This window comes from Pecten maximus, chromosome 6 (genome assembly GCF_902652985.1).
Source record: "Pecten maximus chromosome 6, xPecMax1.1, whole genome shotgun sequence".
NCBI classification, from domain to species: Eukaryota; Metazoa; Mollusca; class Bivalvia; order Pectinida; family Pectinidae; genus Pecten; species Pecten maximus.
The window spans coordinates 46,720,649-46,736,873 of record NC_047020.1 but is presented as its reverse complement, the minus strand read 5'-3'; the positions used below and the strand labels follow the sequence as shown (position 1 = coordinate 46,736,873).

At 36.3% G+C, this 16,225-nt stretch overlaps 1 protein-coding gene across 1 annotated transcript; it reads left to right on the top strand.

The window, feature by feature from the left end:
• Window positions 1-3,309: 3,309 nt before the first annotated feature.
• Window positions 3,310-10,622, top strand: LOC117329911. The gene is made up of 2 exons (XM_033888140.1): window positions 3,310-3,610; window positions 9,916-10,622. Exons 1-2 carry the CDS (start codon window positions 3,437-3,439, stop codon window positions 10,129-10,131), a joined length of 390 nt encoding a protein of 129 aa, XP_033744031.1. The 5' UTR covers window positions 3,310-3,436; the 3' UTR covers window positions 10,132-10,622.
• The last annotated feature ends 5,603 nt before the right edge of the window (window positions 10,623-16,225 follow it).

The following is a 16,225-nucleotide window of genomic DNA, read 5'->3' as shown; positions in this document are numbered from 1 at the left end:
ACTTTTCACACGCATACATTCTTCTTCAGTGAAAGAAATGAGGTACGGACAAAAGCCAAATTTCAGAGATAAAAAAAACTATATACAGTTTCTGTTTTTCAAAAGTACAGATTTATATAAAGTATACCAACTAAATTTATAAATAAGGGGCTTTTGTCCGGGGGGGGGAACTTATGTCCGGGGGGGGGGGGGGGGGGGGGGGGGGGGCTTTTGTCCTACACTCGAAAGAAATACCATATACAGTACAACGTTAAAGGGACTATATGGTTAAAAAACACTATGAGAAAATGATATAAAACGTTATATTTTCTATGAGTATGTTACAAAACTAACACTTTCTGCTAATTACAAAATGGGTTTTTGTCCTACACTCCATAAACATGGGCCTTAAAGTTTAACCAGAACGAAAGCTGATATATTTAGATTATTCTATTTGTTCCCCAAGTCGAAAACAGTATCAACATCGGTCCTTCCGGTACCGGAATATCGCATACAACAATAACAAATATATCATTGTATTAGTGATGGACAATGATCCTGATATTGTGAGTTTTAACATTTCTTTTGAGTGCCGTTATATCCGTAAAAAAAATCATATCTACTGCTATTTACTCAACGGATACACGATTGTTTTATCCAGGAGTTGAGAAACAACTTTGAAAACTCCACTAATTATATCTAAACACATTGTTGGCCGGTTTGAATTATATTATAAGTCTTTAACTGTAAAATTTAATTAAAAATATCCTTACTAAGCTTAGGGTACAGGCATATCCCGAGAGCTCAAAGGCTGTGTTAATTATGGGGTACAGACAAAAGCCCTCCTGGACATTTAGCGCATTAGGACATTATTCCCTAGGACAAAAGCCCCTTCACACTAATCACAAAATGGACAAAAGCACCTTCATAAAAAATCAATTTTTATTTTTGTTTTTTGTATTGATAGTTTTTTTTTTAATTTCAATAATGTTTTTAGCAATGGTGGCTTCTGCAATGTAAGCAACCGGTTCAAACAACTACTACTTGAACTGTTACATTTTCATTGATGTTGTATTCTCCTGAAAAGAAATATATCATTAATGACTTCATGTACTTCAACAGTGAAATGTCTACGTTTGTACAGGTATAAATTTGTTTTTATATTATTTCTATGATTTTAATAATTCTTAAAATAATTACAACACAGAGCAACATGTTTGGTTAGGCACTCATTATATTATAATTTGAGACACAGATACTGAAAAAGGAGATGTTTTAGGAACCTGATGGCACCATGAAATCGACGATTATTGATAAAATACTACTTATATTATAACATAACTATTTACTATTAAAAATAGATTTATATAAAGCATACCAATTTAATTTACATGTATATAGAAGGGCTTTTGTCCGGGGGGGGGGGGGGGGGGGGGGGGGGGCTTTTGTCCTACACTCGTTAATTATGTAATATGTAAAAGAGGAGAAAGGATGGAACTCATTTTATATTATTGTGGTCCGCTTTTTTCAAACAGAGATAATTTATACATGAAGCAGTATTTTTACCTGCGCTCCTCTGCATAAAAGTTGACTCAACTGTTTGCGAGTAAAATTTTTAAAACTCCTAAGAAATTTTAGTAAATGCTTAATTTATGCCGCGCTGGAAAGAATGTTATTCTATATGTAGAGACCAGCTTTTGTGTTTTGAAGAATCCATTCAGAATGCTGTGTTGCATTTGGAAACAATTGAATTGAAAAAAAATAAATAAATAAAATGAAATCGATCATGGCTCTGTTAGTTGCACGTCAGTCATATTTAATCTGATAATTAGTTATTTTGGCTGTGTATTGTAAGGAATAGTCATATTGGATTGACTTACCTGTGGTAACGTTAATTCACAACTTACCTGTGGTAACGTTAATTCACACCTTACCTGTGGTAACGTTAATTCCCAACTTACCTGTGATAACGTTAATTCACAACTTACCTGTGATAACGTTAATTCACAACTTACCTGTGATAACGTTAATTCACAACTTACCTGTGATAACGTTAATTCACAACTTACCTGTGATAACGTTAATTCACAACTTACCTGTGGTAACGTTAATTCACACCTTACCTGGCTGTGATCGGGTGACATGTTGACATGCAGTGATGAGTACACAAGCAAATTTACACACGTTCCAAATAATTATTGTCTGTAGCCAATTTTAAGAGATATAAAAAGCTGCATTTGAATCTTTTATCATCGGTTAAGAAAAAAAACAAAAAACAAAAAATCAAACAGTTCAGGAAAGGCTCTGTTTAAGTGCACATGTGAGTGTGTGTATATAAGGTTAATTGTGTGTAGTGCACATGTAAGTAGGTCCATATAAGGATATGTGTTAGTACACATGTGCATATGTTTGATATGAAAAAGAACATGTTATTAGATGAGCATCATAAGTGCTGGCATGAATAATAATTATGAAGACGATGATGAGGGCAATTGCCAAAGAAGATGCTCTGCTGGTGTATGTATGTGTGAGAGGGTGTGTGTGTGAATTGAATCTATCTCTAATTGAATTAAACATATCTTTAATTGAATTAAACATATATTTAATTTAATTGAACCTATCTTCAATTAATTTAATATATGTTGATTTGTCGTTCCATACCGGCGAGCCTTGATCAAACCAAACTAACTTGGTGGTCAGATGGACGTGATCTATAACTACTTAAACTACGAATGTTCGTGAAGTATACGTCTCTCATTCATTTCCATTTCGATCGTACTGATAATTCTAACCAAGTTCGAGTTATTTCAATCAGAGACTTGTATATCACGTGATATACAAGTCTCTGTTTCAATTGAACATTGTGTGATTTCTCTGTTTACCCCCTCCCATTGGCAAAATACTAGACACCAGGGTCGTGAGTCGGGTCAGTCAGGAATCAATATATGTATACCCCATCTCATATCGATAATTCTAAACAAACTGGAATTATTTTCAGTACAAATAAGATGTTCAAAATGTGATTTCCCTATACAGACTTATCAACTACAGTAAAGTTTACTCCCTCCCCGGAGGGAAACGCGAGACCCTATGGCCATGAATTCCGCGATTTTATGAATGAAGATTCTACCATTACTGGGCCCATATAATTTTTTTTTTTACATTTTATACCATAGAAACTAACTGCAAAATTTCATTAAAATAGGTATGCGGGTTTGTAGGAGATGTGAACTGAAAAGTTGAAAAGTTTTTATAAGCATAGGTGCACGACAACGGAGCCTGCGCCATGTGCTATGATTTCCCGCGAGGTGTCACTCTGCGTTTGAACTGGTCACGTGGTGTAAACACAGCATCAACTGCATGTGGTCATTGTGGACACAACTTGCGACGACAGACTGAAGTGTAAAAAGTTAAAAACGATAGTTTGTTTATTGACATAATTAGGGCAGACAGTGTCATGTCAACTCTACACACTTTACCCGTGTTACATGTGCACACAGATGACAGAAGTCACGAGGGCGAACCCATCTCCCCAACGAGTTCGGCGATTGCCCGTGGAAAAGCATTGAAGAACGCCATGTCGTTCGTTCGTTCTTCAAACCAAGGACCAGGCTCACCTGCTAGACCTATGGTAAAGTGATACAATGTCTATTTTATGTGGAGTTATTCTGTTTGATAAAGGTCTGTTTAAAACGTGATATGTATCGGCCACGCCGAGTCAAGTAAGCGGTGATTTATGTAATCGGATCATGTGCAATCTCAACGCATATTATTGAGACTTTGAGAGTCCGTTATGAAAAATAAAACCATTAATATTTTACAATTCAGTTTTTAGTGTCAAATTGTAAAAAACTAGTGCGACAAAGAAAACAAGTTTCCTGGGAGTTTGAATTTTCTCACATAACTGGTTATATGTTTGAAGAAATTAAAATTAACAACAAAACCAAATTTCCCGCGGCACCGCGTGTTCTAGCATAGGACCTACCAAAGTATGGTCAAAATGATGCAAATAACATTGTTATTTTGATAAAAAAAAAAAGTCAAGAAATTTTAAATAAATCGTTAAAAATGTAAAAAAAATTAAATTGTTGGTCCAAAGGCCAAAGGTAATGCAGATCCTCAAGTAAAGAATTTCAACTCTGGGTCTGATTGATCATGGTTCATACAGACTTGAGTTTTCCAGGATTTTTCCAGGACTTGATCACATGGTGCCAAATACAAACTATATGGTTATAACTATATATGGTAGGACTTTATAAATGACTAGTTTGACCCCTGGAGACGGGCAGGCCGCAAAAGGGGAGCTTGGATAAATATTTGCTTTAAAATACTCTGTAATGCCGGAGTGGACAACAGCCAAATTTGGTCTGAAACATCATGGGAGGGCATTCATTAGTGGGGATATCAACCCCTGGGAACAGAGGGAAGGGGCCCCATAAGGGGAACCTAGCTGAAATTTTGCTTGAATATAAATTACAAGAGTTATCAGTCCTTTGTGCAACTTTTTAGCTCACCTGGCCTGAAGGGCAGTTAAGGTTATGCCATGGTGCGGGTACTGTCGTTGGGCTGTTGTCTGTCATCATTTCCTTTACATCATTATTTGTCATAAAGTCCTAAATAGATTTTAACCAAATTTGGTCAGAAACATTGTAAAGGGAATGGGATAAGATTTTGCGTAAATGGTGACACTGAAACTGACTTCCATTCATGGTCACAGGGGTCAAATATGCTTAATTCTTTAAAAGACTTCTTCTTAAGTCCCAAAGACCTGATATTGGGTCTGTAGCAAGCTGGGATGTATGGCAACACAGTTTGTTGATATGGATGTCCTCATTCAAGGTCATAAAGGTCATTTCTGTCTTAAAGTTGTAAAAGGTTTTCGAAGCCCGTCAAATTGTCCTTGACAATTTCTAGTTTATTTATTTATCTACCTATCTATTTATTAATTCATTTATTTATTTTGCAAGAAATAGTTTAAACTTGTGGAGTAATTATTAGCTCACCTTGGTTCTTCGGATATAATTACATAATTATGCATATGCCATACCGTGGCGTCTGTGGTCCATCCGTCAACAATTGACTTCCTCTTCATAACCGCAGATCAGAATTTGACCAAATTTGGTCAGAAGCATCATCACGGGATGTCGACTCAAAATTGTACAAATGGTGGGGCTGACCCCCCCAGGGGCCTGAGGGTGGGGGCCAAAAGGGGTCGATTTGGCTCTTTTAATATAAACGACTTGTTCTCTGAAACCAAGCATTGGATATTGCTCCTATTTGCCTGGTAGCATCACTATGGGGTAGGGATTCAAAATTGTACAAATGGTGGGGATGACCCTCTGGTGGCCTGAGGGGCAGGGCCAAAAGGGGTCAATTTGACTAAATTGATATAAACATCATCTTCTCTGAAACTTAACGATGGATATCGCTCATATTTGACTGGTAGCACCCCTAAGGTATAGGGATTCAAAAGTGTACAAATGGTGGGGCTGACCCCTTGGGGGCCTGAGGGGCGGGGCCAAAAGGGGTCAATTTGGTTGAATTCATATAAACAACATCTTTCTGAAACTAATCAATGGATATCACTCATATTTAACTGGTAGCACTCTTATGAGTAAGGGATTCAAAATTGTACTAATGATGGGGCCAACCCCCCGGGGGCCTGAGGGGCGGGGCCAAAATTGGTCAATTAGACAGAATTGACACAAAACGACATCTTCTCTGAAACTAAACAATGAATATCACTCCTATTTGACTCCGGTAGCATCCCTAAGGGTTGGGGATTCAAAATTGGACAAATGGTGGGGCTGACCCCTGGAGGCCTGAGTGGTTGGGCCAAAAGGGTTCAATTTGTCTAAATTGATATAAACACTTTTTTTGTAGTGTTAGATTCCTAATCCATAACCATGTGCAGCATCGCTGGCCACCAAATGAGATAACTACGATTCTATTGTATAAATAGCTACAGGCCCTTGGGTCTTTCCCCACCCCTAGGGGACTTAGTTACTTTAAACACAATCATGTTGTAAAAACAATCCCTTGGGTCTTTTCACACCCCTAGGGAGTCAGAACTTTGTTTCTGGGTTTTATCTTTGAAGCAGTTGAGGTCCCTTCCCCACAACTATATATATAGTGGTGTTAGACATTAACAAATAAAGCTAACAAATTGAACACCAACATATTTTGACGTTTGGTCAAATCCAACCGGGCGAGCAATACAGGACCTCTTGTATTTGGTTATAAAATATTTCTATATGTATAAATTTGTCAAATGATCTCCCTTTTGTTTGCGAAAGCCAGAATGGATTTCGATGAAATTTGGTCTGGAGCATTAATCGGCAAAGTATACGTAGATGTAATGTTGTATAAAAGGAGGATAAGGCTGCTTTTAGGCCAGAGGAACAGGTCCAATAGGGGAAATAGATGTTAACATTTTAGGTCACTTGAGACTTTGTTGTCTCATCATGATCAAGTGACCTATATTCTATAGCTAGTAGCCTTTTTTCCGTTGTAAACAATTTACATTTTCAACTTCTTCTCCAAAATTCCTTAAACCAAATTCAATGAAATTTGGCAGGAAGCTTCTATGGCTAAAAATTAATCAAAATTGTGAATTATATGGTCCTCACCCCCAAGGGGGCTGAGGGGCGGGGCCAAAAATGGTCAAATTGACTAAAACTTCAAAAAATCTTCCTTACTCCCGGGCCCACATGTGGTGGGATAAAACACTATAGATGGAAGGGTCTTAAGGTGCTTTACCAATTTGTGAATTTCATGACCCTTGGGTCTTGTATTTGCCCCTGGGGAGGGGGTAAACTTTACTATAGTCTATATATAGAGAAGTCATATTTTTGACCTATTTGTTGGATTTGTATTGGAATTCATTCCAACTTGGTTAACATTATTTAGCATGGGATAACAGTTTGATGGTATGCACATGTTGACCCTGACTGGCCCCAGGGGCTGATGGGCGGGGCTAAAAAGGGTCAACTTGACTGAAATTTCAAAAATCTTCTTCTCAATACCCTAACAAGGTAGAATCAAATACTCTGCATAGATGGAAGGGTCTTCAGTTGTTTTACCACAATTGTGAATTTCATGACCCTGGGGTCTTCACGTTTGCCCCTGGGGAGGGGTAAACTTTACTATAGTTTATATTGGGAAATCACATTTTTGACTATAATTTGTTGGATTTCTATTGGAATTCATTCTAACTTTGTTAACATTATGATTATCAGCATGAGATGACAGCTTAATGATATATATATGGGCTCAGACTGACCCCTTGGACTGATGGGTAGGGCCAAAAAGGGTCAATTAAATTAACTGAAATATTTTAAAACTCAGGTGACAGTCAAGGCCCATGGGCCTCTTATTTAAATTGGTAACTATAAGTCCCGAATGACAGAATGGATTTTGATGAAATAAGTTCTGGAGCGTGATTGACTAAAGGAAATTGAATGTTGTATAAACAGAGTATGTTGCTCCATTGGGGCAGGAGGGATAGTTAATAGTTAAGCCTTTTTAGTCATCTGACCCAAAGTAAAATTTTCATATTTCAAACTTTTTAAGTTCCACCTGTGACACTGATCTCTAACTTGCCTGAAATGATCCTGAGATGGCCGCCATGTTGAAAAACACATTTTTAGGTGCTGTGAAACAGCCACCTTAGGCGATATCGATCATCGCCAAATTTCACTAGAACAAGTTCATTTAGAACTGTTGGAGGAAATCAAAATGTCACTTATTTCTATGATAAATCTCAATAAGTTGAGGATGATAACAGAAATAATTCTTCATGCTAACAACACACTAGACAATGATATCTCCTTCCGCGAAGTATTTTGTTTGTGATAATGGAATATGATTCACACTTTTATGTGTTTGAAGACATTTTTTTAAGATAAACAAATTAAAGAATGAGCTGCCGAACAGTCAAATTCGTAAACAATGACCTGTTTTATCCCTGAGTATTCCTAACTATTTTCTGTACAAATTATTACGCTTTCTTGCTAGTTTGTGTGAGGGGAGATAACTCGTGTACACTCTAGTTGATGCGACATTGGAAAGTCGCATCAAGCTCTTGGATTGATTGATAAAAATGGCCCTCGCTCATCGAATACTGTTTGTCTCGGATTTTCCAATTTGAAATTGATAAGTGAAATCAGATTGGTTTTACATTTGATACTTAAAATGAAAGTAGAATACTTCTAATTTGTTCATCATTTCCAAGAAATAGGCCACACAAAATGGCCCTGTTGGTTGGGCTGGTTGATATGATTATGAGGCGAAACCTAATTATGTTAGCTGGTTTCCGCAACAGAGATTTCGATAGCAATAAATTAAAGTGGTTGCATGTTTTAAATCAGTCAATAGTGAAATGCTTGTACAAAGTACTAGTATATAAGATGAACGTGCGAATCAATGATGAGTCATCGGAACTGATAAGGTAGACCAATTCATAGGGAACAAATTATTTCCAAGATGTGTTTCTTCTAACGAAAATTGTCAAATATCTAATCATGATACAGATCAGTTAATACACAGAGAGAAAAAGCTGTAAATTGAGTACAATTTAAAAACTTAGGAACCAAACATATACTGGGAGAGTAATTCACAGGAACGTTGTACATAGGGAATCGTGAACCCAAATATACTGGGAGAGTAATTCACAGGAATGTTGTACATAGGGAATCGTGATGTGGTTTATCAGGAAACATGATATGGACTTCACAGATTAATCGATCTAGGAGTTAAACTTGTTATAGTATGCCAATTCATTTCCACTGGTGCCATTGAGCTGGAAATCGGTGAGGATGTTATAAGGAAGGGGAGCAAACAAAGTGCTATTTTTCAGCCCTGTGAAAACTGACATGGCAGCCATGGTGCAGTCTGTGACATTAACATTTTCAAACACTAGTCCGGACAAGCAAAATGCAGTGTTTATTACAACAAATATATTGAGATTCAAGGATTTTCCACTAGTACGAACCAAAAAGTACTAGTCATGGGCATAGGACTAGTGGTTAACATCGCAGACTGATGGTGGCCATTTTGTAGCATGATTGCACAATCATAGTTTTCCTGAACAACACCTATCTTAAACTTCTTCTAAAGTTCCACCAGTGGGATTGAGCTGTATCTTTCCTGAAATGATTATGAGATGGTCCTGACCAAGTGTTGTTATTCTCAGTTGTTGTCTACCACTATACTACTACTGCATCACTACGGTCTGTTTCGGCCTCTTGTTGTTATAAGGTGTAACTGGGGAAAAGTTAGAGACAGAGGTAATCTACCAATAATATGATTGCATGAACTCTGTAAAATCCACAATTTTTTAGTTATGGCCATTTTCAAATTTTCACCTATGATGTCATAGTGGCCATTTTAGATTTGACTGACTTGAAATGTTGCTGAAGTATCTTCAGACCTTAACCTATAACATACTTAGTCAGCCTATCTTTTACCAATTAAAGGATAAAGACTAAAAAAAACAGACGAAGAATAATAATAAGAATAAGAATCATAACAAAATTATTAAAGCATCTGTGAAAAGTCCTAATAATACCAAACATTTCTTAGAGTCTAGTTTCGCCCCTAGACACCTACCAGTCATACTTATATCATTGTTTTATATCCAATCTCATGTGACTTATTACATGTTTTAAATGTTTTAGGATTGTGTTCTAAACCTTATGAACAGCGATTCAGAGATTCAGTCAGTTGACCATGTAATCCTTCACACTCCTTCAGCCTCATACAATAGTACATTGATTATCAGGTGAATGGTTTAATACACTGCCACCCATATGCATGCCAGTACACTATTACCTAAAATCAAATCTGAGTATTGAGGATATTTTGCTCTAGTTTACTAATTGTGAACAAAGTAAAAGTGCTCTGGAATCCTTGCTAAAAAAATGGATTATTTTACAGATGATGGAGCCATGTAAAGTGGAGTGTATCTGTAACAGGGAAATGAAGACGGTCCTGTGTCGATCCTGTGGAATGACCTTCAAAGGTCGAGTGCGACGAATCTGTTTGATCCACCCCAACAACATTCACCTGATGGACCTGGAGTGCTGCCCTAATTGTAAGGCTTCACACATCAAGGAATTCACAGAAACAATGGCTGGAAAACGTAACATATGAAGTGACTACATCATGATCAAGAAACTGTGCCAAAGACATTGCAGCCAAAATGTCAAATTACTGTGTGTTTCAGACATTGCAGCCAAAATGTCAAATTACTGTTGTGTTCAGACATTGCTGCCAAAATGTCAAATTATTGTGTTTCAGACATTGCTGCCAAAATGTCAAATTACTGTGTTTCAGACATTGCAGCCAAAGTGTCAAATTACTGTGTGTTTCAGACATTGCAGCCAAAATGTCAAATTACTGTGTGTTTCAGACATTGCAGCCAATGTGTCAAATTACTGAGTGTTCAGACATTGCAGCCAAAATGTCAAATAACTGTGTTTCAGACATTGCAACCAAAGTGTCAAATTATTGCTGAGCTGAAGGTTCTATAGCTCTGATCCAGAGAATCACTACATATTTATATATAATTAGGTCACCTGAGACTAAGGGACCACCTGTAAGGGGATCGGTGAAGTGTTGGTGATCTGTAAAGACTACATGATGATGACATTCACTGGTAACCCTAAAACCTTGAATTTACTCGCGCGAGTTTGAATTTTTCAGTGAAAGTGAGCGTTTTCAACGTGGCGTGAGTATTTTAAGTGTAATTGAGTATTCTCAGTGTGTCGTTTTTAAATTCAGTATGCCGTTTTTAAATTCAGAGTGCCGTAGATCGTTACGCATCAGCGCACTCGACAAGTAGTATAGGATTACCTGTACCGATCGATCGATGAAACGTCCAACACCGCGCGCGACCTCGTGTATCGTACGGTAGAAATACGTGTTCTTGCAAACGGGAAATATTACTGGAAGCAACATTTATTGCTCTCGGATTTGGACGTTATTCTTTACCCCTGATCAATCGTTATCTATTGTAATTACGCCTGTAATTAATCACAACCCACCTATTCCGTTTACTTGCTCCGAGATCGACTGATATTGTCGTGATATTTGATGTACTTGTTTTCGGTAATACGGCGGTGGTGTTGTCAAAAAAATACCCATGTTATGATTTACCCCGTATAATGTGAAGTGTTCATATGAGAAAGTGTATTGAAGCAATAAACCGGTTACGTTGACTACTGTACATCGTATTTTGTTATTTATTTATAATACTTGACCCGGGCGGGATCCATATGTAATCACTGTGTATTAACTGTGTCAATCTTCCTGTTTCAGATATATCCATGACTGAGAAGTATCGCCGTTGCTGTATTACGTGTTCAAGAAACCGTCAACACATGTGATGATTGATAAACATGTTAAATGATACAATTAAATTGTTAAATCGCCAGTATATTGCATTTTGTTATTTATACTTACCCGGGACGTATCGGAGATGACGTACGTACAGTAGCAGGTAAAGTATTCAACGTTTATATTAACTGTTTCAATCTTCTTTTTCAGGTATTCCATGACCCAGGTAGAATGACGTTGTTCATCATATTTTCAAGTGGGTTCGAGGATAGAAACCTACATCTCATTTATCAATAAAATAGTCATCAGTATTATAATCTATATGCAGTTATATTCATTAGCTTACCTGAAGCAGATCGACGATCCTATCCATTACTTGGTAACGGGTGTCTTCAGGTAAGATATATCCTATCACAACACACTGCGTTTAACAGCTATTAAAGCAAAACCCTTCCATTTGTTGTATATGCTATCAAACAATATATTTGCTATCAGTGATCCCATGTGTGCACGTTGTTGTTTTTTTTGTAAAAAAAAATGTACAAGGGGTCCGCGCGTTAAAAATGACGAATTCACAACTTTAAAACTAGTTTGATATATTAATTATTTCTTAGACCCTTTTATGTCCGATAAAAATATAGCCTGTCAAATTGTATTGCAGTATTTCAAAGTAAGAGCCTGTAAACAAATTGTGTATCATGACACGAGATCCGTATTAAATAATAAAAAAGGTCGATTAATATTTACTGAAATAAATGGTGATAATTCGTGTCGTTTGTAAATGCAGGGACCGTGATACCATACTCCTACATTTGTGTAACCACGGACAGAGCAATTAAAAATCTTAAGTTCCTGATATCTAACATAAAAAGGCCGCTGATTTTATTTTGTATCCGACCTTATTGGACTGATACCAGTGTGATTAGAACCAACTTCTTGGGATCTAGATAAACTCTACCCTACCGCATTGTCCCGACAGTAAACGACCAATACCTCTCAAAACGGCCCTTTTCAGGGCCGACTTCTGTTCACGAAACGCAAAAAAAAAAAAAAAAAAAATGAAAATGCACAACTCAAATCTATAGAACTAATATTTCAAAAAGCAAATCGTACGTATTACGTAGTTTCACTCGGGCAACAAACGGTCATTTTTGTACACGTGTTGTTGCAGCAGTACAAGATGGAGAATATAACATTTGGTATTAAATTTACTTTATTTTTTATGTTTCTGGTAGCAACAGGATATTTTATATTAGAATAGAAATAAGCAAACTGATGATGTGGGACAAACAGCACGACACTTACTTTGCTAGTTACGTGACTCCGCCTATTGATAGATTTCGTCACCTGTCACCGTCTTCCAATGAACACAAGTAGGCGGAGACGCGGGTTAGTTGACAGGTAGACAGGCGCCAAAGTTATATAAACTAATCCAATTAGACTACACCGCAGGTGGGCGGAGTCACGGATAGATGATCTGTCATGTCAGATGATCACTTGTCTCAATGATTGTTACATTCAATATTAATGCATTAATTGATCACTTAGTAATTGTATGTATGTATTCATGGTTATGATGAATAATGAGTGTTTGTAAGTATTTATTTTTCAGGTTTCAAATTTGAAATTCTGTAATTAACATATCCCACGGACGGTGAAGTGATCTCCAAGGCTGGATTCAGTATCAAAATACATCGATACTCGTCCGATTGCAATAAAATGTTGCACGATGTTAGATATAAGTACAATTTGTATGTTGCAGAAAAAAAAATAAACAAAACATATTAATGAACGAATTCCTTGGCGTGTAAAAGTCACTGGACACCGATATATGTATTTAATTCTATACAATTTTTCATTAAAAGGACGTCAATTTCATTTGAATAATTTTTGTAAGATGGGTACGACTTCGCCTATTTCTCTGGGTACGAGTCCGCCAATTTTAGGTACGATTCCGCCAATTTAGGGTACGAGCTTCTATGAAACATACAGATACATTTACTAGCACCGTGCCAGAAGTGTAATTTTCTTTTTTATACATTTTCCACCTTTTATTTAGTGTTAACTTTTATTCTTTCATACAGACAAGACAAAATACAACAAATATCGCTTCAAGACTGAACAGGATATGGACTGTACCTTTACTGAGGAACGATAACGTTTCAGAAAATATATCAAGTACAATGAATATAACTCTTGTTGCATCAATAATTTATTCTATTGCGCGATAGTTTCAAAATATGGACGATGTATACCATTTCACTGCCTAAATCTTCTGCTGGATTTTATATATACAAAATGAATAAATGTACTTTGTATCTATTGTGATTGTTACCATGCCGCTAACGATTGCTCTTTCTCAATGTTAATAAAATGAAAATATAAATTTTCAAATCTATCATATAGCAATTAAAAAAAAAAGAAAAAGACTTTCCGTGAATACAGCATCCAGATGTGAAAAATTTAGAGGATATTGTTTACACTGACTCTATCTTTGTCTCTATATTCAATAATTAAAAGCTATTGACGCTATTAGCTTTATTATTATCTAATGATTAAGAAATGATTAACGATGATTAGTGTATTGTTGCAAGATATACAACGAGGACGAGGATATTTTGCAATTAAATTAATAACTCTGCAGAGGATATTTTGCAATTAAACTAATAACTCTGCTTATAACATTAATGTATTACAATGGCCTTACAGACATAAGGGCGTGATATTCTGCAAAGGTAAGTGTGTTTACTCGTGTAACATACAGGTTACGGTATAGTGTACAGGTGACCGCTCCAGCGTCTGACCGGGTCCACCCAGCCAAACTCGGTCAGTCGTCACTGATGTGTGTTTGTGTCCATGTTTCTGGTAACATATAGGTTATGGTACATGTATTTTACAGGTCTTCTAGAAGAACTCGCGCAGTGGGAAGTTCGGTTAGGGGATAAACTTCACTGTTTAAAATGATAATCTCAAAGAAAACAGTAACCACATGTGTCCATGTAATTAACAATGGGTGACTGGACAGGTGTAAAAGAAGACTGGCACTTTCGGAGTGAAACGGAGAAAAGTAACTCTTAATGATGATAATTGCTGTATATTTAAGGAAATCCAAAGGAAGAACGCTGTTATTTTTTTTATATAGTTTGCATTATTATCGTATTTTCTTTCTCTGTATACCTTTTTTGGTAAAGGTGTTGAGATGAGATGAATCGGGATAAGTACAAACTCACGCATATGTTATCCTCATATAAAAGTGCTACCGAAACCAGGGACATATAATTTTCTATTATAACAGGCCATATATAACATGTAACATCTTACTATTTTGTTTATTATAACGAGCCGTATACAACATGTAACATCTTACTAATTTTCTTTTATAACGGGCCAAATACAACGTGTATCCTCTTGCTAATTTTCTATGATTACGGGTCATTAACATTAAAAATTGAATAATTTTCTATTTCAACGGGTCGTTGTAGCACTTGTTCATGAAAAATTAGTAACTCCCAGACAGGATTCATAGAGTACATTTTCAACATCGTGGTTATGTGAATGAGCCAAATTTTTGGTTAATTATTCTATAGGCAAACTTTTGAGATACGAATTTGTTTTGCTTGTAGGGAAAACGAAACTCACTGAATTCCAAAAATATATCTTCGGAACTTTTTTGAAGTGCATGGAAACCTCACGTGTGAACTCACAAGTAATTATCGGCATGTGCCGATTAGAACCTGAACGCCAGAAATCACAGACACCTGTGGTGCAGTGACAGGTGTTATAAGCTTGTGGACCGTAATTTCTCACCTGGTAATTGTTTAGCGGTATACTAACCAACCCAAACTTGAGGATTCGTAATTCTCCGAACATGCTGGTATATTTTTTCTAATTCCTGTTTTAAGAGAAGACATGACTTGCGACACACGAATGGAAAGTAAAACACAAGGATCTCAATCACTTCACGATAATTACACAATTACTAAAAGAAAAGAAAGATAAATAAATGAAAAAACGAAATAAAAGGAAAAATACACTTTAACCATTGCGAGTTTAATAATTTTAGTATTAATTATGATTAGTCACGATGAACTAAATTGTATGTTTTTTATCACACGAAAAAACGGAACTAAAATTATGGTTTTAACAAGTCTCTGTGATATGTACCTGTACGTATTGACCAATACTATTATAATTGTTGCCAAGCACTTTTATATAATTTCACTTTCAACGATCGTATATAAATTATATCTTTCTCAAGCATTTAATCGTCGGTAATCCCTGGGACCATGACATGTAACATAAGGGATAAGATCTGTATGATTATAAGCAAGTTGTAGGCTCAAACACTGGTTTTCATACGGAAGAGATACTAGTCTGTTGTAGATCATGATGAATCTATATAAAATATAACTTTCTGAATTAGGTGTCCTTCATGACTAAAAGCGGGTTTTGCATAGATTACAATGCATAAGTTTACAGTATGTGTGTATCGTCTCACAAACCAGAATATCCAGAACTGTTGTATTTTAAAATGACACATTATTTTATTTAAATAATGTTGATGCCGTGTTCCTTTTTATAGTAATGAGTAAGACATAACCAATATACATTTATTTATGATTGACCGATTATCAGATCGTGTATAACATCTGTATTTCCCTGGTATAACACATCAGTCTGTGTTACCCAAACGGTCATTTCAGAGTCCATTTCACAACAAATTAATCTCTTAAAAGCTCAAATTGATATTGTTGGATTCCAAGTTCTTGTCAGCAATATTCACCAAATTCATCAACCCTAAATCTCGTATCCAGATCATATGTGAAAAGAGAATAAAATGAAGTTGAATTTGAATCTTCAGACTGGTCTGTGTTACTACTGTCCACGCTGTCTATACTGCAGGCCACCA